This window comes from Anabrus simplex, chromosome 4 (assembly GCF_040414725.1).
Source record: "Anabrus simplex isolate iqAnaSimp1 chromosome 4, ASM4041472v1, whole genome shotgun sequence".
Classification (NCBI taxonomy): domain Eukaryota; kingdom Metazoa; phylum Arthropoda; class Insecta; order Orthoptera; family Tettigoniidae; genus Anabrus; species Anabrus simplex.
The window spans coordinates 431200448-431226018 of record NC_090268.1 but is presented as its reverse complement, the minus strand read 5'-3'; the positions used below and the strand labels follow the sequence as shown (position 1 = coordinate 431226018).

Below are 25571 nucleotides of genomic sequence, written 5' to 3'. Positions count from 1 at the left end.
TTATTAATTTTTGGGCAGCTACTCCCGCCTCCCATTCAAGCAACTTTTAGGTTACACAGATTATTTTCTATTATTTGGAGTGGATCTCTCAAAATCGCAGTTGTCATTTCCCATAGAACATTAGTTGGGAGTCAAAACCTTTTGAAAATACAGTGGAACCTTGGAATGCGAGCATAATTTGTTCCGGCAACATGCTTGTAATCGAAAGTGCTCGTATATCGAAGGAAGTTTTCCTATAAGGAACAACTGAAATGCAGATGATTCGTCCACAACACAAAAATATTTATTCGCATACCATTTCTGAAACAAAATATAACGTAAAACAAATTAAAGTGAACTTTTCCTTACAATAGAATCAGTGTTGGTGTGAGGGAGATGAGAGATGACATGGAAAGAATTACTGTGTAGCACGAATTTCACTAATGGAATCACTGCTATCCTTTGGCTCACTGGAATTGTTTTCTTTTCATGCAACTTTAATGAGGAACCTGTCCAAGGACTGTTGCTTTTGCCTCTTTTTTAGGATTTCACGAAAATGTGACATTGCCTTGTCACTGAAATGATTAATCGCTCGCACTGCTACAGCCTTATTCGGTTGGTGATTTTCTACAAAATTTTGCATTCCCACATTTTTCACTTCTCCCAAATCTCAGTTGGAGTGAGAGATTCCACTGACTTTTCCTCCTCCTCCTCTTCCCAGGACGAGATCTCCACAACTTCCTCCTATTTTTTGCGATGCAGGTCCATCAGTTCGTTGGTGGTCAGTTCCTGGCTATGTTCTTCCAACAGCTCTTGAATGTCCATGTCATTCACCTCCAGCCCCATAGGGACACAATTTCATCGACAATCGGTGATTCATTGTCACCAACAATCCCCTCAAAGTCACGTCCAAGAACACAGCCAGGCCACAGCTTTCCCCAAGCGGAAGTGAGAGTTCTCTTGGTGACTCCATCCCAGGCTTTATCGATGATCTTCAGGCAGTTCACGATGGGGAAATGATTTCTCCCAAACTCTCGTAGGGTAAGGTTTGTTCCTCCGGTCACTTCGCAGCATCGCTGAAATAGTGCTTTGGTGTATAGCTTCTTAAAGTTCGAAATGACTTGCTGATCCATCGGCTGGAGTAGTGTTGGGAGGAAGGAAGTTAACCATAACAAACTTGAATTCCTACGGTAAGTCGTCCTCAAGGCCTGGAAGATGAGCAGGAGCATTGTCCATAACCAGCAAGACTTTGAGTGGCAGATTGTTTTCTGAAAATTATTTCTTCACTACAGGACCAAAGATCCGTTCATCCATTCAACAAACGAACAGGAGAAGGAAAAACATAGGCACACGTGACACTCGTATTGCAGAACCTCACTCGCTTATCAAGTTACAATTTATTTAAAATGTTTGCTCGTCTTGCAAAACACTCGTAGACCAAGTTACTAGAATTCTGACGTTTCACTGTATTCACAAAGAAGAAAACACACAGAGTAAAAAAAACACCCTGCCTTACCGAGCAAGTGGCTGTGCGGTTTAGGTCACACAACATCTATCAGCTTGCATTCAGAAAATAGTGGGTTCAAACCTCGCTGTCGGCAGCCGTGAAGATTGTTTTCCGTGGTTTCCCATTTTCACACTAGAGAAATGCCCAGGCTGTACCTTAACTAAGGCCATGGTTGCTTCCTTCCCACTCCTGTCCCACTGTCGCTAAAAGACCAATGTGTGTCAGTGTGACAAAAAAAAATGGCTCACTCTCAACCCCTTTATCGACGTGCTACGAAAATATTTGCTATCCTTTGCAGAAAGTAATACTGTGTGGTCAACACAACTGAATCTGCTAACATTTATCACCACTTACTAGTTTTACTGCATACTGCAATCAATCCAATTTTAAGATAATAATATTAATACGACAATTTTTGTTGACAATTGTACCAAATGCTAGGGGCTTTACGTCGCACCGACACAGATAGGTCTTATGGCGACGATAAGCAGAAAATTAGGGTTCATCCATTATGTGATGGCATCCATTACATGAACAAATATAGTATTACAGATCAAGTCATATATAGGAAAGAAAATTTCTAGTGGTTTAATGTTGCACTAACTCACATAGGTTTTTTGGCAAAAATGGGACAGGAAAGGAAGCAGTCTTAAGTTTGGTACAGGCTCAATATTGCTGATTATGATTGTGCAGGGAGGGCAAAATAAAACTGGCCGAAAAAATATTTATAAGACTAACGCGAAGAACTGCCAATCACAGGAAATGCTGGAAAGGGTGATGCACCAATTGGTTACTGTCACATGTCTGCGCGTGTGCATCTCCCGCATGCTCTTTCCCCAATATGTCACTATGTCATTATACAGAGGTGCCAACCTTTGAGGTGGGTTATCAGTAAACTCTGCCCCCCATTAATCATATCGAAAGCATGCACCAACCTTCTCGATAATGACCGTCCTGACAGCAATCTGTTCTATAGTATATCATATACACAATAACATTTGCACACAACCAGTAATTTGTTTAATAAAATATTCTTTGTAGCTTGTTTTGCACCCAGTAGCTGTTTTTCAGTGTAGGTTTTCTTAAAGCATTCTTCCCCATGTGATGACCGTCTTGTCTTCTGAACCATCAGCAATTCCAGTGTAGACTGCTTAATGTAGGCCTGAATTCTGTTTGATTATTCCTATCAACACTGAAATTTCTTTCTGTGGGAAAGTTACTGACAGGTACACTTAATACTGCAAATATAATATTACTTATGGTTTAAGAATAATGTTACTTGCTTTACATCCCACTAACTACTTTTATGTTTTTCGGAGATGCCGAGGTGCCAGAATTTAGTCCTACAGGAGTTCTTTTACGTACCAGTAAATCTACCGACACGAGGCTAACGTATCTGAGCACCTTCAAATACCACCGGACTGAGGCAGGATCAAACCTGCCAAGTTGGGGTCAGAAGGTCAGCGCCTCAGCCGTCTGAGCCACTCAGCCCGGCACTTCAGGTTTTATAGCAGAGAAGAGATCCTTCATTCACAATGAATTACACAATGCTCACAGATAGCAGAAGGAAAAGATGTTCGAATAAGTATCATTGCCAACTCACAAGCGTTCTAACGAGAAGGGTTGAGCAATAATGCACTTTTTTCGTGTAGAGAATTGCTTTATCGTGATGTCACTTTTCCGTAATAATTTACCCTTTAACTGTACCTTGATTAATAAATTTCATGATGTTCCGTATTGATATCTATAGTATGTCATAGAAAGAAAGAGATCCACCTTATCAATACAAAATTTAATATTGTTATTTAAAACAGGACCGGTTTCGACTTATTACAAGTCATCTTCAGCTGTCATTTACATTCACATTAGAATACATGTTCAAACAGGTGTATCTTACAAATAAACATGTCGTGTTTGATAGACATTAGATAGTATGTCTAGAAGTGAAATTCTGCTTCTTATATCTAAGTTTAAAGGATCAAAAATATTAAAAAGATATCTATCTTTAACACATTAAAAAATTACAACACATGATAAAATTTGTTGTTTACACCTGACCTTGAATATAGCATTATCGTTCAAGTTTAACTAATAATAGTTCTTAAAAGGACTTTTATAATGCATTGTTTTTAGTCGACTAAATATGCTTAAATGTAGCTGCATGTGCTTATACAGATACTTCTTATTAGGCTTAGACTTCGTCAAAATGAGTAATGTGAATTCAAAGTTGAAATTACAATAACAAAGTGAAGTGCGTTTGAATTAATATTGAATGACCTCTTCAAATATATACTGTGTAAAATACATTAAAATCAACATAAAACAATGGTACATTTCAATATAAGTTAAAAAGTAAGAGGCAGTCCTGCAAATTTGTAAAACTTCATATGAAGTACTGTTCTTCATGTGTACATGCCAAGTTCAAATGGGGCACTATTGGCCACTATTTGCTTAAAGTCCAATCACTATAAATTTATATTGTCTGGTTGAATATACAGATTGAAGATGAATGTGCTGCTGGGGTTATGAAAGCTGTTGTTGTAGGTGGTTCTTTTTCGGTCTATGATACTTGCTAACTATCTGTAAAAAGTAAATGAAATCAATTAGGGCCGGTTGCATAAAAGTTAATCTGAGTTCAACCACCCGAAACTGATCTCCAGTCAAGCTGAACTTAGAATTTTGGTTGTATAAACATTAATCCAAGATCATGTCTTCTTGATGGAAGATCAAATCTGACTGGTGAATTTTCTCAGATTAACCTGGTTGAACTAAGTTCAGCAGAAGGAATATAATTATTATTTTTGTTGGAAATAAATCTGTTTAGGTGTCTATGACATAATTACAAAGAAAAATAATAAATAGGCCTACTGTTGACTAAAGTAAAATGATAAGTACGCCTAATGCTAATTGTAATGAACAATAATCCTACTATTGACAAGTTGTTTGTTCTCCACTGTTTTATGCTTAGGGCCTATAGGTTATGCTATTTTCAGATTTCAGATTGCTCTGACGTTTCATCCGAGAATGGAGAGTTTGAACTCCAAAGAGCTCCTCGCGTGTTTCAACATAGAAGGAATCCCTTGTTAGAACTAAATGATCGACAATTTAAAATACGGTTTCGATTAGGAAAACGTGTAGTTAAAGAACTAGAACAAAGATTACATCTACAATTAAGGATACAAACTAAACGAAATCATGCACTGAATCCAATGTTCATGATCCTTCTCACACTAAAGATTTTACGCAACTGGAAGCTTCCAAATAGGCTAGTAATTGGAGATGTATTTAATGTAAATAAAGGAACTGCAAGTAGGACTATACACAAAGTCACTAGAGAGATTGCAGCTCTAAAACCTCAATTCATCAAGATGCCTGCTGAGGAGGGTGAAGTAAGAAGGACATATTTTTTTCCTCTTTCTTAAAATTTGCAGTACGTGTCTTCTTGTTACTCATCTTTCTTCTCCATTTTGCGGCTTTGTTTACGTATCGCAGACAAATGAATGTCGAATGGCGTCGAGAATTGTCGATCGTTTCTATCTAAATCGCATGTTCGATACAACTCGATTCGATACAATCGCAATTATCTCTCTTGTTTAGCGATGTTGTCAACTCTGTTTCGTCGACCTTAGATCAAAACTGAACTTGGTTCAGTGATCTCAGATTAGTGTTATACAACTCACACAGAGAAAAGAACGAAGTTCATTTCCGATCTTCGATCAAAACTGAACTACAGTTAGCGATTTTTATGCAACCGGCCCTTAGAAGCGCATTAGAATGTTAAATAATATTAAGCACAAACCCCAAAGGACCCTTACTCAATATTACTGAAGAACTATATATAACAATAGACCAATATGCCAACCCTAATTATAATATTAATGAAATCACAGAAAAAAACAATATTTTATTTAATAAAATTATCCCTTTTATAAAAAACTATTATTTGAGAACAGTCAATAAACACCACGCGCAATCCACAGCGCAGGAGAAAGACACAACTAACTCCACCTCTACACAATTAGCAACTCCCCTTCCCCACCCCTCCATTCCCCTCACGCGAACAGATACCAATACCACAAGTTCACGATATAGTACACGCCAAGCTGCCAAGCGATACACTTCCCAATCATCTCACGACAGTAAGTAATCTCTACAATACACACACAGACACACACAAGTTTAACACTTTAACATTCTAATGCGCTTCTAATTGATTTCATTTACTTTTTACAGATAGTTAGCAAGTATCATAGACCGAAAAAGAACCACCTACAACAACAGCTTTCATAACCCCAGCAGCACATTCATCTTCAATCTGTATATTCAACCAGACAATATAAATTTATAGTGATTGGACTTTAAGCAAATAGTGGCCAATAGTGCCCCATTTGAACTTGGCATGTACACATGAAGAACAGTACTTCATATGAAGTTTTACAAATTTGCAGGACTGCCTCTTACTTTTTAACTTATATTGAAATGTACCATTGTTTTATGTTGATTTTAATGTATTTTACACAGTATATATTTGAAGAGGTCATTCAATATTAATTCAAACGCACTTCACTTTGTTATTGTAATTTCAACTTTGAATTCACATTACTCATTTTGACGAAGTCTAAGCCTAATAAGAAGTATCTGTATAAGCACATGCAGCTACATTTAAGCATATTTAGTCGACTAAAAACAATGCATTATAAAAGTCCTTTTAAGAACTATTATTAGTTAAACTTGAACGATAATGCTATATTCAAGGTCAGGTGTAAACAACAAATTTTATCATGTGTTGTAATTTTTTAATGTGTTAAAGATAGATATCTTTTTAATATTTTTGATCCTTTAAACTTAGATATAAGAAGCAGAATTTCACTTCTAGACATACTATCTAATGTCTATCAAACACGACATGTTTATTTGTAAGATACACCTGTTTGAACATGTATTCTAATGTGAATGTAAATGACAGCTGAAGATGACTTGTAATAAGTCGAAACCGGTCCTGTTTTAAATAACAATATTAAATTTTGTATTGATAAGGTGGATCTCTTTCTTTCTATGACATTCTATGACATACTTTAACTGTACCGACGTAATCATGAGGTCAAATCTGTGATATTTACGGACAATCCGTGATTGAGTGAGTGAGTGAGTGAGTGAGTGAATGAGAGGAGCAGATGTGTTTACTAAAACTAAATGCAACACAAATTGGTGGTCATGATAAAACAGCGCGTGTTCATTGTCGATTGTTATGTGAAACACAATTAGTGGAAAACCTGTGCAGAACTGTTTGCACAAGAGTTTTGACATAACCTTCAGCAAAGACTGCGATGCAAAACTTAGTGGCAAAATGGTGTAAAAAGGGTTCTGTAGCGAATAAAAACTGTAACTATTCTAAAAGAGTTTGAACACCAGAAAACATTGTTCGAGTGAAAGAGAGCCTGGAATGAAGTCCGACGAAATCTCAACACCGTTTATCTGTGCATGAGGTAAAAGATCATCTTGTCAAAACATTATAAAAAAAGGCCTGCATCTGTATCCTTACAAATTTACTGTTGTGCATGCATTAACTCTCAATGGTTAAACGACGATGCATCGCCCTTTTTGTACATGTCGTGGTCTAGTTGCTAGGCTGTAGACTGCCGTTTAAATAAACTGCGCAGTCTTAAAATTCAGTCGTTAGGCTCGCTACCTTAACTGTGAAGTACAATATGGCGCCTTGCCGCGTCACGGTATAGTTCTGTTGTACGCGCTGTTTTTATCAGTGTTTTGCGGAAATGGCGAATAATTTAGGTTCAAGTCCCATTCGGAAGATGTTGGATGAAATAATGAGTGACGCGAGTGATATGAGTGTAAATGACAGTGACAAACTTCCTGGAAAGCTGGAACATTTATGCGTAATCTGTGGACCAACAAAAAAAAGGGGAAGGACCCAGTATTTGTGCTCGGGTTGTAACTGTGCAGTTCACAGGGAGTGTTACCACAATTTACAGCACTTTTGGAGGCCTAAAAGGAGAGGAAGAAAAAGGAGAGAGCAGTCTAGTTCTGGTAGCTCTTCTGAGTGACTCTGTGGAGGCGTTCTAGTGCTTGTGTATATATGTATATATATCTTTATTTGTATATATAACATCTAAAGTGTTTATATTTTTTCAAGTGCATAAAATTGTGAACAACATTGTGATTTGACTTTCTTGGGCAAGTCGAGTATTTTAGTGTCTGGTATGGGCGCAAACATTTTGATAATATCATTCTGGAACACTTTTTTGGAAACTCAGGATGGCTGTAAAGATATAATGAAAGGTACAAAACAAAAATATATTTATTGCAATAGCCTATGATATTATGATTTAATAAAATATATTACACTGCATGGTTTCCTTTTAAAACCTATTTTTAAGAATTTTTAGTACAAAAATCCTGAAAATCGTGTGGCCATAACAGTAGTTTACATAGACCATTTGAGGGTTAAAGCATCCAGACGAACCTTTGCGTGCTGAGCATGCCAAGCTTTTTCATATGCCTGAATTCAGTCTGCCAAAACGAATCCTGTGTCCCAGCTAAAGGATGGTCAAAGACAACACCGACGACCGCAGAAGCAGTACAAAGATATACTAAACAACATCGCAAAACAGAAACCGAGAGCGCAATGCTAGGAAACAACGGGAACTCCTGAAGAAAAACAATACACAGTCAGCCCCCACCAGACCAAATATATGTCAATAATGTGGTAGAATCTGTGGCTTCAAGACTGGCCTCTACAACCATCTAAAGAACCCACAAGAATTGAGGTTTGAAGAAGACAATCATACTTGTCAGCAAGTGATAGTCCATCATAATCATAATCATAATCATCATTATCATCATCATCATCACCACCACCACCATCAGACAGAAGTAACATCTCTGGACATACTTGGAGGTATGTACAAAATAAAATTTTCCTCACACAGTAAAAATGCATGAAACATAAAAGATAAGGAACTTTTTTTTACATACATCTTTAATGTGTAGATTTAGAAACAGCTAATATTGAAAGAAAAATATGACACTTCATCTCTTGGCCCCCATAATATTGGTATGCCACTGTATACTAATCAATTAACATACAACCTAATGCAAATCTTGACTTTCAACCTAAATACTGATTTTTGATAAATTCTGGCAATCCATTTCACTCAGACAGACAGCGAAAATTTGAACTGAACCAATATATCTAATCTGTGAGGAATTAAGAAGTATGAGGCACATGCTTATATTATAATTTTTAAAATATAAATGTCATTTGTTTGTTACTCTCTACCTGTTTCCTTATTTTATATTAAGTTATGAACAGCTTACGTGGCAAGTGTAGGGCTTCTCTCCCGTGTGGATGGAGCGATGAGTGTTGAGGTACTGCTCTGTGCGGAATCCCTTATCACATACTGGGCATATGTAGGACTCTGGAGCACCATGAGTGGGAAGATGCCGACGCAAGTAACGTTCACATGCGAACACCTTCCCACAATTTGGACAAGGATAATTATGATCTGTTGTGGACAAGTGATGCTCCAAAGCTTTTGAAGAGGTAAACTTACTCTTGCACTTTGTGCAGAGAAAATACCTGCAACAAAAACCAACACGCACCTTTTTAGTGTTATAATAAATTATTTACAGAAAAATGAGAATCCTCTTATACGAGGTATGTAAGAAAAAAAAGACAATTGAATACATACATGAAAAAATGGTCTAACCCTAAAAAAAAATAAGTAAAAATTTGACCTTTGTGCTGCCATCACTTGGTTAAGATGTGTACAGACCAATAATGGTTAACATAGCAATACGGAAGCTCTATGTGGCTAAATACATCCAAATATATTTCTTCCATGTTTGCTGAGGTGGTTTTGTGAACATAAAAATTGTTTAACCATTAAAATACCATTTTAACTTGGTTCTTAAGATGCATTTTTTATCATTAATAAGAGCAGGAAATGCCAATGCTCATCTAATTAATAATATGCTATTAACATTCTCACGTTTATCTTCTCTTGGAAATGGATTTCAACTATAAATCCCATAATGGTATTGTGTTAAAAGAAGGCATGTATTTCTGAAACACACCTTATTTACATTTTATAAAAATTTTGTATGTAAATGAACTATCTTTCCCAACTTGCCTTATCTGCAGTAATGGAAATATTGAATTGGTGCTTTTTTCTATGGAGGTATACTGCTGTGGTGAACAAAAATAAAACGAGCACCGTGGCAGGCATGTTATTTCATTGGCTCAGCAAATATGTACACACTAATATCAAGTAAATAATTTTCATCTTCTCCTAAGGTTAGCCATTCTTTTATACTAAAAGGCAAGGTTTTCACAGAAAAGAAAAAGTTGTACGTAAAAAGGACACTATCACCGACCCTGCAGAACATATTACTGTATTCTCTGAATTAGGTACTGTTCATCAATTTGATAAGGAAGGAATTTCTGTTTAAAAGTGGAAATAGCTGTGTCTGAAAACATGAAGCCACTAGGAAGCTGGCACTTCAAATTTCTCCTCTGCAAAAGACTTTCCTTGAAAAACTGAACTTCAAGTAATAATATTACCATCAGATGTGAAGTCAGTTATCGATCAGACCTCTCCCAACTTAAGGGTGTACGCAAGAAGGGCAAAGAATTTTCACAGATTAGAAAAAGGTAAGTTAAGTGTAAATCTGAACAAACTTTGGGATGAAGGCAACTTTCTGACACGATTTCAGAGACAACTGCCTAGAAGAAGATTGTGTAAAATAATCAAAGAAACTGTTGATAAAATTTGTGAGAGAGATGAGAATAATGATGACATAAAGAGGAAGAATATTCTACTAACAAGGATGAACCAGAACTGTGAGTGTAACAAGAGGTGCCAATTCTATCCTGCAACATTTATTTTCAAATATTTTCATACCCTTGTAATGTCATTACATTTTTATTACAGTATACACAACCACAATTATTTTCATAGCAATGAAATAATTTTGAACAAAATCAGTTCCAAAAGGGGTCTTTTCCAGGTTTCATTGTTCTAAACTTTCCTCATCCATTGTTTTGTTCCAAAATCTGTCTTATCCAAATTTTGAAGTGAAATATCTTGAAAATGATGACGATATCAATTTCCAAGACTCTTAAATAGTATTTCTAAAGATAAAATAAGTATAGTAAATCACAAAAATGAGAAAACAAACACTTTTAGTTATACAGTAGAAGTCCCCTATAGCGAGTACGGCATATAGAGAGAACTCTGGTGTAACGAATGACTTTTCCTGTCCCTTGAAAATTTCGGTTACAGCGAGAAACCTATCACTGAAGCACCCGTTATAACGAGCTATTTAGCATGCGTTATTTTTTCCGTTATCGATATTTATGCACTCCAGCAATTATATTGAGTGCGATCGATCATCTTCAGTATAGGGAATCTGCCACCTAGGCGACTGCACTAAATGCAAATCGTAGTGACTGATTCCATCGGATTAGTTTTAGTGCTACGTGCACTAGCAAGCTCTCTTGTCTACATTCAAACTCAAAGGGGAAGTTGGAGTCGATTAGTAATACTCGTCGACTGGAGTGCTGTTAACACAATTTGAAAATGAAAGAAAACAGGTTTTGTATTTTAAATGCGTGAATAACGTGGCCGATAACAGCAGTTAAGTAAACGATCGCATAATTTAAAACAAAGTGGATCAACAAAGTTTTAGCAATATACGTGTTTTCATTCTCATTTAAGATCGCATAAGACTCTCAAGATTTCATTTCATCAGCAACAGTAGACTCATGTTTTTAACTCTATCATTCTCTCTTATTTTCTTGGTCAATAGCATTAAGGTTTTATAATCTACATGTATGTAACAATTTTTTGTACCACATGTTCTTTGACCCTATTTGCAAGATTGGCTGATGATGACACTCGCCCAGTGTCGAAACCAGTCCCAACATAAGTGTTGTGTTTTAACTAGAACATAAAACTTTTTTGTATTGAAAAGGTGGATACCTTAAATTTGTCTTTATCGTTGTTAATTTAAATGCTACGTAGCAGTACTGAAATGAAGTAAGAATGTGAAACACCATAAAATATGGCGCAGGGTGGATGACTGATTTCAGAGGTTAGTTTATTCGGTAAAACCACATTACAGCATTTCTGCAGGGGACAAGGAAAGAGAATGTGTTAAGCGAGAAAATGTACTATTGAATACACAAATCAGAACTATCCAATAGGGATATGTAAACACTTGATATGTATTTTTTTTTTCAATATACACGTGCATTTTATGCTGTGTATGAACAGGTACTGTGAAAGATATAGGCCAACTACCGTTTCTAAAGATGAGAATATTAAACAGCATGAAAAATAAGAGAGAAATACAAAAACCTTTTCCACTAGGGCTTATTAAATAACAACCGTTTATTAATAGGTATGTAAAACACCAGACAACATTAATATAAAAAATTTGCACTGGGGTGCATTAAAGTATCAGCGCATTATTTGCAGATCACAGTTTTTGTAAAACGAATGTCAGCTGAAGCCTTATATTTCGGATCAGTCAGTTATTAAACACTGTTTTCTGGTCACACTCTTCGACCACGAATTAGTTGAAGGTTAAACCCGGCCATGCAAGAGGATTACTTTGATCATGATCTCGAATGCGGCAACACTTTGATTGACTCGAGTCGCGCAGTTTCAACATATGCGCCACCGTTGAAAGATGTGGTTGCCTGTCCACTACCTACATTTTAATTTTGTCTTCATTAGTAAGCAACATCATGACTTTTCTAGTATTCATAACTTGGCTACATAAATATGCACCATGCTAGTCTTCTTCATGCGATTATGTTCCTAATCTGTACGTAGATTATCATGCAAAAAATATTCACTACCCTTCACTGTATCACTCAACACAGAATAAATTTCTAATTTCTGAATGGAATTAGAAATACAAGCACAAACAGGCTTTCTGGGTTATTCAGCAATATCAATGAAAACCGGAGAGCAAAACTGAACTTTCCTGAAGCTAACGACTTGCTTAACCTGTAAAGTTCAGGAATTCAAGGCCATTTCTCCTTTTCGCCCAACTTTCTCCGACCGGCCCACTGTTGCGAGTACTCTAATCTGTTACAAGTCATTAACCTCACTTTTTGGTCCGTATTGACGACAGTGAATGCATACAATTTCCAGAATATTCGTTTAATGTCAACCTAGTCAATACTTACAATACCACATTTTGTGGTTAGATAATTATAAAAAATAGACATATCGTGAACATGTTTCGCCCTTCCTAATGGGCATCATCAGCACAATGGATAACCTTAAAACAAATGATTACAATTAAGACTGTTTACAACTATTAGTCATATAAAATTGGAATGAGATGTTGTGATATTAAAAGTTATTTTCAATATCATGATAAAGTTTGATGTCAAAATTACAAAAACAAGTTAAAACAATTGTAGTACAATTTTACAATATTGTCTAAAAAAATTTTATTTGTTAATATTGGTGAGAAGTTTGTCAATCGGCATTCGTCTGGAATTGAAACGGATCCTTTTCTTTTAACTTCAGAATATATTCTATTCTGCAAATTCTACTTGCTGGTGAACACGATTATAATATTGACTTTCACCTAAAGTTAAAAGAAAAGGATCCATTTCAATTCCAGACGAATGCCGATTGACAAACTTCTCACCAATATTAACAAATAAATTTTTTTTAGACAATATTGTAAAATTGTACTACAATTGTTTTAACTTGTTTTTGTAATTTTGACATCAAACTTTTTTATCATGATATTGAAAATAACTTTTAATATCACAACATCTCATTCCAATTTTATATGACTAATAGTTGTAAACAGTCTTAATTGTAATCATTTGTTTTAAGGTTATCCATTGTGCTGATGATGCCCATTAGGAAGGGCGAAACATGTTCACGATCTGTCTATTTTTTATAATTATCTAACCACAAAATGTGGTATTGTAAGCATTGACTAGGTTGACATTAAACGAATATTCTGGAAATTGTATGCATACTCTAATCTGTGTTGGAAATCACGTTCCTTTCACAAGGGATGACAAAAAGAACATTTTCAGGGCTAGGAAAAATGTGATCATAACGGTGGAAATTTGTGATGCGATGAATGAGGTGTTTTTATATAGATTTAAGACAACGTGCACCAGCACTTCGAATTTATGATGTGTTAAGTGAGAAACTGTCTTAATGAGAAAATCCAGTGAGGAGGTTTGACTGTATTTTCTGAAGTCTCGTTAGACTTATAATAATAATAATAATAATAATAATAATAATAATAATAATAATAATAATAATAATAATAATAACAACAACAACAACAACAACAACAACAACAACAACAATAATGTTATTTGCTTTAGGTCCCACTAACTACTTTTACGGTTTTCAGAGATGCTGAGGTGCCGGAATTTAGTCCTGCAGGAGTTCTTTTACGTGCCAGTAAATCTACGAACATGAGGCTGACGTATTTGAGCACCTCGAATACCACCGGACTGAGCCAGGATCGAACCTGCCAAGTTGGGGTCAGAAGGCCAGCGCCTTAACCGTCTGAGCCACTCTGCCCGGCGGGTGTTAGACTTATAGCAAAAAGTCTATCATTACTCTACTGGCGCTTGAAATATGTAGGTTTTAGGTTAGATAATGCTGTTTGAATAAGAAAACTAAAACGTTTGCCACCAAAGCCACTGGAGTGATATTACTCCAATTTTTCAGAATGAAATTGAACATATGCGTTCACCTTTTCATGGAATTAGGAAAATAACTATAGAGTAAGTCATAGTATGGAAATCTGCGAAAATGTAAGTTTTGAACCCAACTGATATCCGTTCCATACCGATTTTACGAAAAGTTGGATATAACGACAATCCGCTATAGCGAGTAATCTTTACGCCGTTCTGAATTCTCACTATAATGAACTTCTACTGTTTATGTTTACCTTATTTACTCGGAAGTCACTTTGGATAAGAGATTCGAACCCCACTGTCGACAGCCCTGAAGATGGTTTACTATTGTTACCCATTTTTACACAAGGCAAATGATGGGGGTTGTACATTAATCAAGGCTGTGGACGCTTTCTTCCCATTCCTATTGCGTTGTCACCAGAAGACCTATCTGTGTCAGTGCAACATAAAGCAAGTTGTAAAAGGGAATAGGAAATTTTGGAAATGTGCTCCTCAATCAATCATTTCTTCAGTTACTTCAGTTAAAATTTCCTTGAATCATTGTAATAAATAACTTTGGGATGTGTACTTATGCAAGGTTCAGAAATAGAAAGTAAACACGTTACCAATATTCTTTTCTGAGATATTTGCAAAACTTCCATTTTTTGCATTTGAAGAAAGTGAGGGTTAGATCGTTCCTGTATACAAGTCTTCAATTATACTCGAGGAGAAAAGGGAAAGGACAAAAAATTAATGCATTATCAAACTACCAAAAACCACATTAAACAAGATCAAAAGCAATGGCACTTCAAAGCACGTGCATAGCTGAGTTTCAAACAAGCCAATGATTTACAGTGAAAACTCTTTAACAATTAAATTAATCTAGCGGGTTACACCTTTTCAATACAAAATACAATGTTGTTGGATGGTATTTACAATATTATTTATTACAGAACATGTTTCGGCGTTCAATTTTTGACACCATCATCAGCTGTTCAGAAAGTGCGAAATTCGAAGTCGGTTAATTCGAAATACGCAAAATATGGTTAACACGTTCGCGGCCGCTTGGATATCGGCAACCATTACCGGGGTACCGAAATTTTTTATTTTTATTTAAAGGAGTTCATTTCTGTGTTCTTATGCACTTTAGATTATTATTTTCATTATTTCAATATTATTTATGTGCATACGAGCCATGACGCACACGCTGCATCAGCGACACTACTGATGAGCTTTTCGCCTTTGGTGCCATTTGACGCAGCATGAGCTTTTCGCCTTTGGTACCGTTTGACGCAGCATGTGCATCATGACTCTTAATGACGTGGAACGAGGAAAATAATGTTTTGTTCGATTGTAGTAATTTCTTTACAACAGAAAAATAAGTTTTTGAACATTTCACACAAAACTACTCCGCAGTAGAATCTTATTATTGCTGTGTGAACAATGTGTACCTACATTACTCCATAAGCTGTACAATGTAACTAGTCAATGCAGTGTGCTAGTTTTCAGTGACATTTCCTCGCAAAAATAACTCTTCTGCAAGTGCATTACATTCACTGACAATTTTATTCAGTAAGATGTCATCTGCAAGCCAGCAAAAATAATCAATAGGTTTCGCGTCACTTGGCAGTGGAACCTTCATTCCCGGCCAACCAATACAGTTTATTTGTTTCATTGAGGACGAGTCTGAACTCCTAGAAATGACCCCTAAAATACTGCCCATGTTATTTGGCGGGATATTTGGAGATGAGATATTACTTACGTCTTCCTCAACTTCTGTAATGTGAGAATTGGGAGTAGACGTTCGACACACACATCCGTGATTAAAATTCTCACTCAGGTGTCTACAGTCACTTTTCACACTGTCATCAATGTCATCACTATTAATGCTGTCACTGTCACTAACATTCAGGAGAGCTTCCAGACTATCATCATTAATTGCAAATCGCCTGTTTATCCCTCTTCCGGTGAGAAGGTTCTGAAACTTCACCGTTCTCTCTTGACATCACAGAAATGTATGCAGACTTGCAATGGCTACCAAGATTGTAACTAACAATTGATCTGATGCCCGGAGTTTACATACATATTGGCGGAAATACGAGCTTTAATATTTGGCACGGAGTGTGACGCACGTGTCGTCATCGGCCACGAACGTGTTAATATGTAATTTTAAGTTCTCATCAGGCCCTTAAACTATGTAATTCAAAATCAGTACTGTAATCTGGTTGCTGCAAAGCAGCTAACAAATAAAGTCAATGTAAACGACTACGACAATGAGAAACTGTCTCATATCCATTGTCGCGTATGTGCCAGAATAGTAGGTTGGCCCTACTTCAGTTTTTCTGGAACTGAAGCTTATATTGCTGCTTCTTTGTTACTTTTTAATCGCATTGTCAAAAGCCTTATTACTGTTGTGAAGTACGCGTACGGTACGGTCGCGGAGTTATTTTTGTTCAAGTTTCATAGAGTCACAATTTTTTATAATGGCCGAAAAGAAGATGTATTCTGCGAAGATGATAGCGGAGAAATTGCGGATATTCAAGGAAGTCGAGAAGAAAAAATCTAAAAGTGAAATAGCCAAAACGTACGGAATACCGCTATCAACATTTTTGATGTTGTTAAAAAAATCAAGAAAAGATTGAACAACAGGCGATCGAAGCTAAGAAGATTGATCAATGGAGGCAAATTCGAGGAGCAAGGCACACGGAGGTAGAAGATGAGTTAACAGAATAGTTTCGTCAAGCCTGTTTAAATAATATTCTGGTAATGGTCTACTGATAAAAGAAAAAGCCAACAAACTGGCAGTGAAGCATGGACTGGACTTCCAGTGTTCGAAAAGCTGGCTACAACGATTCAAAGAACGGCATAATATCACCTGGCAGCCAGTGAGTGGCGAAAGTGCAAGGGTTGACACAGAAAGTATTAAAGAATGGCAGGAACGAGTGGCACTGATTTTAGCAAAATATGTACGCAAAGACGTGTTCAATATGGACGAGATAGCTCTCTTTTTCAATGCCCGACCAACGAAAACTCTTGCTGTGAAAGGACAGGCTTGTCACGGCAGAAAAGCTTTTAAGGACAGAGTGACAGTGATGCTATGCTGTAATGTGGATGGCAGTGAGAAAATACGCCCTCTTGTAATAGGCAAGTTTGCAAAGCCCTGATGCTTTATGAGTGTGAAGAATTTTGTGTGTGATTACAGATCTTCTAAAAATGGTTAGATGACAGGAAATTTGTTCCTTGAATGTTTGGTCATTTGGAAAGAAAGATGGCATGTAAAGACCTCAATATTCTTCTTATTTTGGATCAATGCGCTGCCCACAACTATGATGGACAGGAACATTATCCATCTCCTGCAGTACTTACCGGCAAACACTAACTGCCACATGCAACCATTGGATAAGGGGATTATTTATTGCGTGAAACGTGCATATCAGAAGTGACTTGTTCATTTTTTAGTAAGAGAGATATCAAGAAATGCACCCAACTCATGCTATACAGAGTATAGCTACGGCTTGGGACACTGTAACACAATCTGTTATAAAGAACTGCTTCCAGAAGTGCTGGTTCTTTGCAAATGATTATTATTTATAAATTATTATTTATAAATTTCATTTTCTGTATTGACAGATTCAAAGTACTAGTGTAATCTATTTAAAATAAATTGTGTATTGATTGGTGGAAAAACGCATTTCTTATCTATACTATTCTTTGCAAATGATACAGAAGAAACAGTGCGATGATGCTGATAACAGGGACTGGACTGATTTACAACAGCATATGGAGTTGGAAGAAACTTTCCAAGACTTTGTGAATACTGACAATCAAGTATAAGTAACAGACTGTATCTCTTTTGATGCAACTGACCCGTGTGAGTTAACAGAAGTAGAATCACAAGCAGACGAAACATCAGAAACGGAGCATCTTCTCACCGGCTAAAGACGCAATGACAGCCTTATCGATTCTGGACAGTGTTATCTCTACCAGCAATGTCCCAGAAAATGCTGTGAATGCAATGGATGTAACAGAAGATTTAATTTCAACAAATTACAGAAATGCACTTAGCAGCGCACCATTGACTTGTATTTCAGAAAAGAACAACACTGTTTTCAGTGTTTGCCTAACGAGGAAGATGCTGAAATGCGTTATTGTGGGAACTTAATTTCTATGTAGGCTACCATGTTAGAATAACTTTATAGTGGCCACCCTATCATACATAGTTTTTTTGTGTTTTCATTTGTTTCGTGTGCTTTGAACATCAAGGTATTGATGGTTTTCAAACAAAATCAAATAGAATATCGTGTGTGCATTGTATCAGGATGTAAATACGACTGCATCCTGGATTATAATCAACTTACAATAGTTATGCGAGTACTTCATATCATAGATAACCGCTGGGCTTATTTTTCTTCGTAAATATCGGATATAAAGCACCACAGACCGGAAATGATCCGGTGGCGCACTTAACCTAATTTCTGACCAGTCAACCGAGCATACCTCGTCAATTTTAAAGTTCTTGCTGCATCCGCATTTTAATACTGTATTCTTTTCATTACTGTAGACCCTGCCTGTGAATTATTTCCAACTGTCTAATGGAATTCGCTGTAATCCCACATCCTTTCTGCCAATAGCAAGTGACAATAGCTTTGTTGTTTCAGTTCATCGTTTCGTATTTGTGAAAAAGTAATCAAAATAATGGATACGAGTGTTGTAAACATTTATGAAGAGCAGGCCACTCTATTTAAGAACATAAATTTTATGACTGATGAACCCTGGACTTCTTTATTATTACAAGAGTCTCTGTACCGTATATCCTATTTTTGCTGCTTCCTTTTATTCTTGTTGTATTCTAGACTGAAAAAAATGGGAAAATTAGTTTAATTCAAAGTTACGTAATTTGAAGCCAGGTTCTTTTGGTCCTGATCACTTTGAATTATTGAAGTTTTATTGTAATTAGGACTAAATTTATGGAGTTTTGGAACAGGAATTTCTGATCAATGTGCCATTGGTAACATTCTTTCAGTCCATTTCTTAACCTGTTCCTTAATTAAAATGTAACACTTTGTTCACCAATGTACTACAGCAGTTCTTTGAGTCTATAAAATTCACATACATGTTACAGATGTTCAGCAGTAGTAAAGTATATTTAACAAAACAAGTGTATTCTTACCTGAACTTCGTACCTGCTTTCACCTTCATTTGATTGTGGCAGTATTGATGAACACCAAGATCAGATAGTGATGTGAACTTCTTGCAGCATATATGGCAGCAATACTGAACTTCATTCGAGTGACCTGCTGTATGTTCCAGGAAGGAATCCAAGTCTAAGAAAGTCTTCTGGCAGTTCCGTTGAATACACTTGTACACCTTAATGAAACAATGAGTCATGAAATAACAATAAATATGTCTCTCAGCTTAATCCTTACTACAACTTCTCTACAAGTCCTAGGACTATCTATTTTAGGAATTACAGCATTTTTCAGTAATTGCTGATAAAGGAGGTCTTCAAAATGTTAGACACTGATTTCATTAAAAGTTAGCAGATAGGTAAAACTGTGAAAATATGTGCTGAGGCATGCTATGAAGCAGCAAGCAGCTAAGGTAAGTTTGACAGGGATGAGCCACACTTATGCAGTCTGAGTGTAGATTTGGTTTGCTCAGAAGAAGAGTATTCATCGCTTTCAACATTTTTCTCATTGATGCACGGACGGGACAAACAGAAAAGTCCACATTAGGGGCTACACTCCCGGAAAAGGCTAACCTATTGTTGAGTTACGATGCTCACATAACCCTTAGCTACACAGCTTTCTCTGGGCTGATACCCGAAAGGCGACGGAAGTTTTACATACTTACGCTAATTTATCGAACTCTGAAGGAAAATCTACCTAAATACATTTCTTCAAAATTTCATTTATTATCCTCATTCCATAATTGTAACACAAGATCTGACACTTCCCTTGCTGTTCCCATCAACCACTCTTCAATGTATCCTTCATTGTGGGTGGGTCACGACTTCGGAATTCACTTCCAGCTGCAGTCAGGTACTCTTAAGTCAATATCAAAGTTTAAAACTGCATGCAGAGATTTCCTACTGAATACCGCTGATTGTTTAGTGTGACTGGTGATGTATGATAGGTTGTGTGATTGTAGTAGGTAGGCAAGTAACACTGGCATTTTATTGTACAGCTGAAAAAACACTGTTGTTCTTATAATTCATGTTTTATTATTATTATTATTATTATTATTATTATTATTATTATATTTTTATTGTTATAGAGTAAATGTACATAATATTTAGCTTTTAACTCGTATACATAGATCACTGTTTATGGCTATACTTTTATTTCCGTTACTTTATTATGTGCTGTTTTTCTATGCATTTCATATATTTTTCAGTTTGTATGTAACTTTTTCATTTTGACTTTTTCTCATTCTTTTTAACTTTCATGCTCCAGATTTCTTTTTATCTTACTTTTATTTATTGAGCTTTGCTTTCATTCTTCATTGTATGTTCTCCATAGGTGTTATTTAGCTTAGGTTTCCTTAATTTTATAATAGAACAGTACAACTCTCTTTTTTCTCTTTGCGTTTAGGTCATCTGTGGACCACGGTGCTTGTGTTCTAGCTGTGTTTTTGCCATCATCTGCCCCTTTTGGCATACCGGATTGTGTTCTTAGCAGCCTCTTGAGCCTTCCTGTTGGCCCATTATTCCTTTATTTTCTCGCCGAATTCTTTCCTGCGCTCCTCTGACCAATTCCCGGCTCCTTTGTGGCTAGCTGATGTAAGGGATGTTAGGAAAGGTTTAGTTCTGACCATTAAACAGTATGCATTCCTGTCAGCAATGGCGGCTGGATTAATATTAAGCTCTGCAAGATCTCTGTCCACTTGTTTGGTCCTGGGGAATCCAGTAGCTTTGCCTTTGTTAGCAACCTTGAAGATCTTATGGCATAATCTATTAGGATCCATTCTGTGTAGGTGTCCATAGAAAGTCAGATGTTTTCTTTTGATGGCATCTATGAGGTTTTCTTGATACTGGTAGAGCTCATTGTTGGGTTTGTACCATCGCCTTCCATCTGGTAGGATCCTTGGCCCTATTATTCTTCTCAGGAATTTCTGTTCTTGCACTTCCAGGGCTCTCAGTGGGGTCTTTTTAGTTAGGGATAGGCATTCTGCTGCATAGAGGACTGATGGTCTGACTACTGCATTATAGTGTCTCAGTTTTACATTCTTTGATAAATGCTTTGAGGCATACAGTTTTCTGAGGCAAGGTGGGCATTGTCTAATTTGATTTTTCTTTGTTCAAGAGCCATCGTTTCACTTAGGTCCTCCGATATCCACTCTTCGAGGTACTTCACATTTTTAGATCTCTTGATATGCTTTGTATCACTGACTCCCATTGTTCTAGGGGCATCTTTGATGTTGGTGATAAACTCAGTCTTTCCAATGTTGATCATGAGACCCGCTTTAGCTGCTATAGAGTGTAGTGTTTGAAGCTCCATAGTGGCCTCATGCATGTCGTTTGTTAATAAAGTAAGGTCATCAGCAAAGGCCAGGCATGGAATCAAGTAGTCTGCTTTAATCCCTATCCTTAATCTGGTGTTCTCAGGTAATGACCGGGTCCATTCTCTTATGATCTTTTCCAGGACACAGTTAAATAATATGCATGAGATACCATCTCCTTGCCTCACCCCTGTTTTAATTGTGAAGCTCTCTGATAATTGACCTCTAAACTTAACTTTGGAAGTGGTGTTGTGCAGGATGGCTTGCACCAACCTATTAATTTTTTTGTTTAGTCCCAGTTCTCTTCAGGTGTTGAAGAGTGTGATTCTATCCATGGAGTCACATGCCTTCTGAAAGTCGACAAAGATAGCTACCCACTGTCAGCATCGTTTCTTGCTATATTGAAGGATGGTCTTCAGATTTTGTATCTGTTCAACACAAGACACCTCTTTTATATATGTACATATTATCTTGTTATTTACATGGTTAAGTGTAAGAGAGAGCCACGAGCCCTAACTTTGCCACTGCTAAAGCAAGCAAAGCAAGGAAATAAAATAAAATAAAAGCTATACCAAAGGATATTATGGGTACGGTTCAGGTTTTGCATCTGGAAAAACTTCATGTCAGCTTTTAACGACTTGGTCTTGATAAATACTACTGATGCCAACATTCATATATGTACCATAATAATATTTTGAGAATCGAAGTATTGACACACAACCAACTGTCTATGCCACTTTTCCTCAACATGTGGAAATATAGTTGGTATAAAACTGACTACATTAAAACTTCTTTTATACGTTCCACATCTATATGTCTTTTTTTCAGTGGTTCCATCAAAATCCTATATGTGTTACGGCAAGTTATTTTGTTTATACGTCTTTCATTCATACAATTTTTACAACTGCATCTTAAGTCTTTGAGGGCAAAATGCATCCTTTATAGGTTTACGATGGTTTCCATTTTCAAAATCACAAGAAACACAAACTTATGACTCGCACTATACTTTTCTTGGAAATCATACCTTGACGTGCATGACTGCTAGCGTGAGTGACCTTGAAGCTGTTTTCAAGCATACTTTTCAGCATTGTGTGCTTCAGTTGTGACTAAGTTGTGATTTGCATTGTGAAATTCGTTAGTGAACATGGGTGAAAGAATGAGAATGAGCATTACAATTGCTGAAAAATTACGTATTCTGAGTGTAGTGAAGCAGAGCGGTAACATGAAACGAGTTGAAGTTGTTAAGCAATTGGGGATTGCTCCGTCTACCTTAAATACGATAGTAGCTATGGCAAATAGTTTATGTTGGGTCCACCTTATCAATGAACTTTTAATGAATGAAAGTTATTTATTCTATTGTACATGTTTCAGGAACAATATGCAATCCCTTCATCAATGAAGTCAATGACTTTGTTAAGGCAGTCAATGACTTGAATTGCTCCCAAATAATACATCAACAATAAGAAACCCTGTGTCGTCACTACAAAAGTTTTTGAAGTCAATGACTTGTAGATTCAAAAGAAAACAATTTGAAAGAACTGACATCTTGATTTGCTCCGGACATTTTCAACATGAATGAGATGGGCCTGTTTTTTAAATTTAATGCTTGGATGTACAATGGCTTTCAAAGGGGAATGTCATGGTGGGAAACACAGCAAACAACGCTTAACAGTTCTGTTGTGTGCCAATAGTGACGGAAGTGAAAAGCTGCAACCACTGACAATTGGCAAATTTTCAAGGCCTTATTGTTTTAAAAATGTTGCTATGCTCCCCATAAAATACACCAACAATAAGAAATCCTGGTTCATTACAAAAGTTTTTGAAGACTGGCTTCAAAGCATGGATGTCAAAATGGGAGCAAAAGGTTGTATGATCTTATAGTTTGTGGACCGATGTGTAGCACATCCTCCTATTACTTCTTATCTGAGGAATGTGACTGAGGAATTTTTCCTTGCGAATTGCAAGAGCGAATTGTAGCCACTCGATCTTGGAGTGATAAGCAACTTCAAGTTGTGTTAATCGTAAGATGCTGGTGCAACTCTCAATCAGATGTGTAAATGTCGGTAAGCAGCTTGAAATGAAGATCAATAAATTACAGGTAAGATTGCACTAATTTATATCTCCTTTTTGTATTTTTATTCATGTTTATGTGAAATATTTGCCTTAGGACTTAGCACAGTACTATGCATTAAAAGATACGACTCTCTGAGTTGTTAGAACTATTTTGTGTCTTCAAATATATTCAAAAACAATAAAATAATATATACGATTTTCTTTTCTTCTGGTAGGCAATGAATTATATCGCAGTGTCAAGGCACCATGTTTCAGAACTTACAATTCAAAATTGTTTCCAAAAAGCTGGATTTGGGGGTAGTTTTTATTATGATGGTAATATCATTGATAATAATGGAGATGCTCCTGGTAATGACGACGAATGGAGGAAAATGAAAGAGGAGACATCATTCTAGGATTATCATCACTGCAGAAGCCATGATTATCTCCAAGATAGCTGAAGTTGAAGTAGTACACCAATTCAGTTATTTAGGAAGCGTAATGGCTAGTAATAACAGAGCTGAGATAGAAATAACAAACAGAGTAACCAAAGGCTTTTACAGTATCGTTAGACACCTACTATGGGATGAGAAGGTCCCACCAAGAACAAAAATGACCCTGTACAAGTCATATTTCATTCCCATCCTTACATATTCTCTGGAAACCAGTACACTAACATCAAAGGATTGTAGTAGGATTCAAGCCTGTGAAATGAAATTTCTTAGAACTGCCCTTTAAAAGACCCAACTTGATCATGTGAAAAATTATGAGATCCGATCTAACCTAGGACTAAATGAATCGATGGAGGAAAGACTTAGGTCATCTAGACTTAAATAGTTTGGGCATGTTAAACGAATGAATAGCACAAGGTTACCATGTGCTTATTTGGAAAAGAGAATAACAGGTAGAAGACCAACTGGAAGACCAACAAGAAGATGGATGGACCAACTGAGGGAAGACGTGGGGAGAAGAGGATGGAATTGGGAATCTGTCTTGGACAACGAAATGTTTTTGAATAGGCAACTTTGGAAGATGCTCGTTTTCAAACACCCTACCCGGCTCATTGGAAGGGCAAACCGATGATGATAGCTGAAGATGCACAAAGGGGTCCAAGTGAGGACTGTAATAACGACGATGACGACGATAATACCGATCACAGCATACTTCAGTGGACTTTCAATGATGCTGTCAATGCTCTATGGACTATCAACAATTTTGTTATGCGCCATAATATTTCTGAGGAAATAATAGCGGAATTGTACCGGTTTGAGAATACTGTTCATGCCGTGGCTGCTGCGAACAAAAAACAAGCAAAGATAACGGACTACTTTATTGCATAAAGTAACTCTTTCCCCTCTCTTTGTAATTTTTTCCCATCTGAGTGCACTTCTTTTATACTGTTTCATATTGCCAGACTGAGTGGGTCACACGGTTGAGGCGCTGGCCTTCTGATCCCAACTTGACAGGTTCAATCCTGGCTCAGTCCGGTAGTATTTGAAGGGACTCAAATACGTCAGCCTCGTGTTGGTAGATTTACCGGCACGTAAAAGAGCTCTTGTGGGACAAAACTTCAGCACCTTGGCAACTCCAAAAACCATCATAAGTAGTTAGTAAGATGCAAAAACATAATTATATTGTTTCATATTGCCATATATATTTTGGAATACTGTATAACTCAGTTTCATATTTACAGAATATCATTTAAGCGTTTTTCATACTTATGCGTTCTTTTTCTTCGGTCCCCTGGAAAACGTATAAACAAAGTTCTACTGTAAACTTAAAGATGACCACCTGTGTTTTTACTTCACCTATCGGCTGCTGCATGGCTTGTCTTTGTGC

General features: G+C 36.6%; 1 protein-coding gene across 1 annotated transcript in view; it reads right to left on the bottom strand.

Annotated features, from left to right (window-relative positions):
* LOC136872318 (zinc finger protein 341) overlaps positions 1-25571 on the bottom strand; it is a 230771-nt gene that overhangs the window by 41001 nt on the left and 164199 nt on the right. The window contains exons 10-11 of the mRNA XM_068227436.1: positions 19357-19547; positions 8822-9083 (exon numbers count right to left, since the gene is read on the bottom strand). Coding sequence (XP_068083537.1) covers positions 8822-9083; positions 19357-19547 — 453 coding nt within the window. The remainder of the gene's footprint in view (positions 1-8821; positions 9084-19356; positions 19548-25571) is intronic.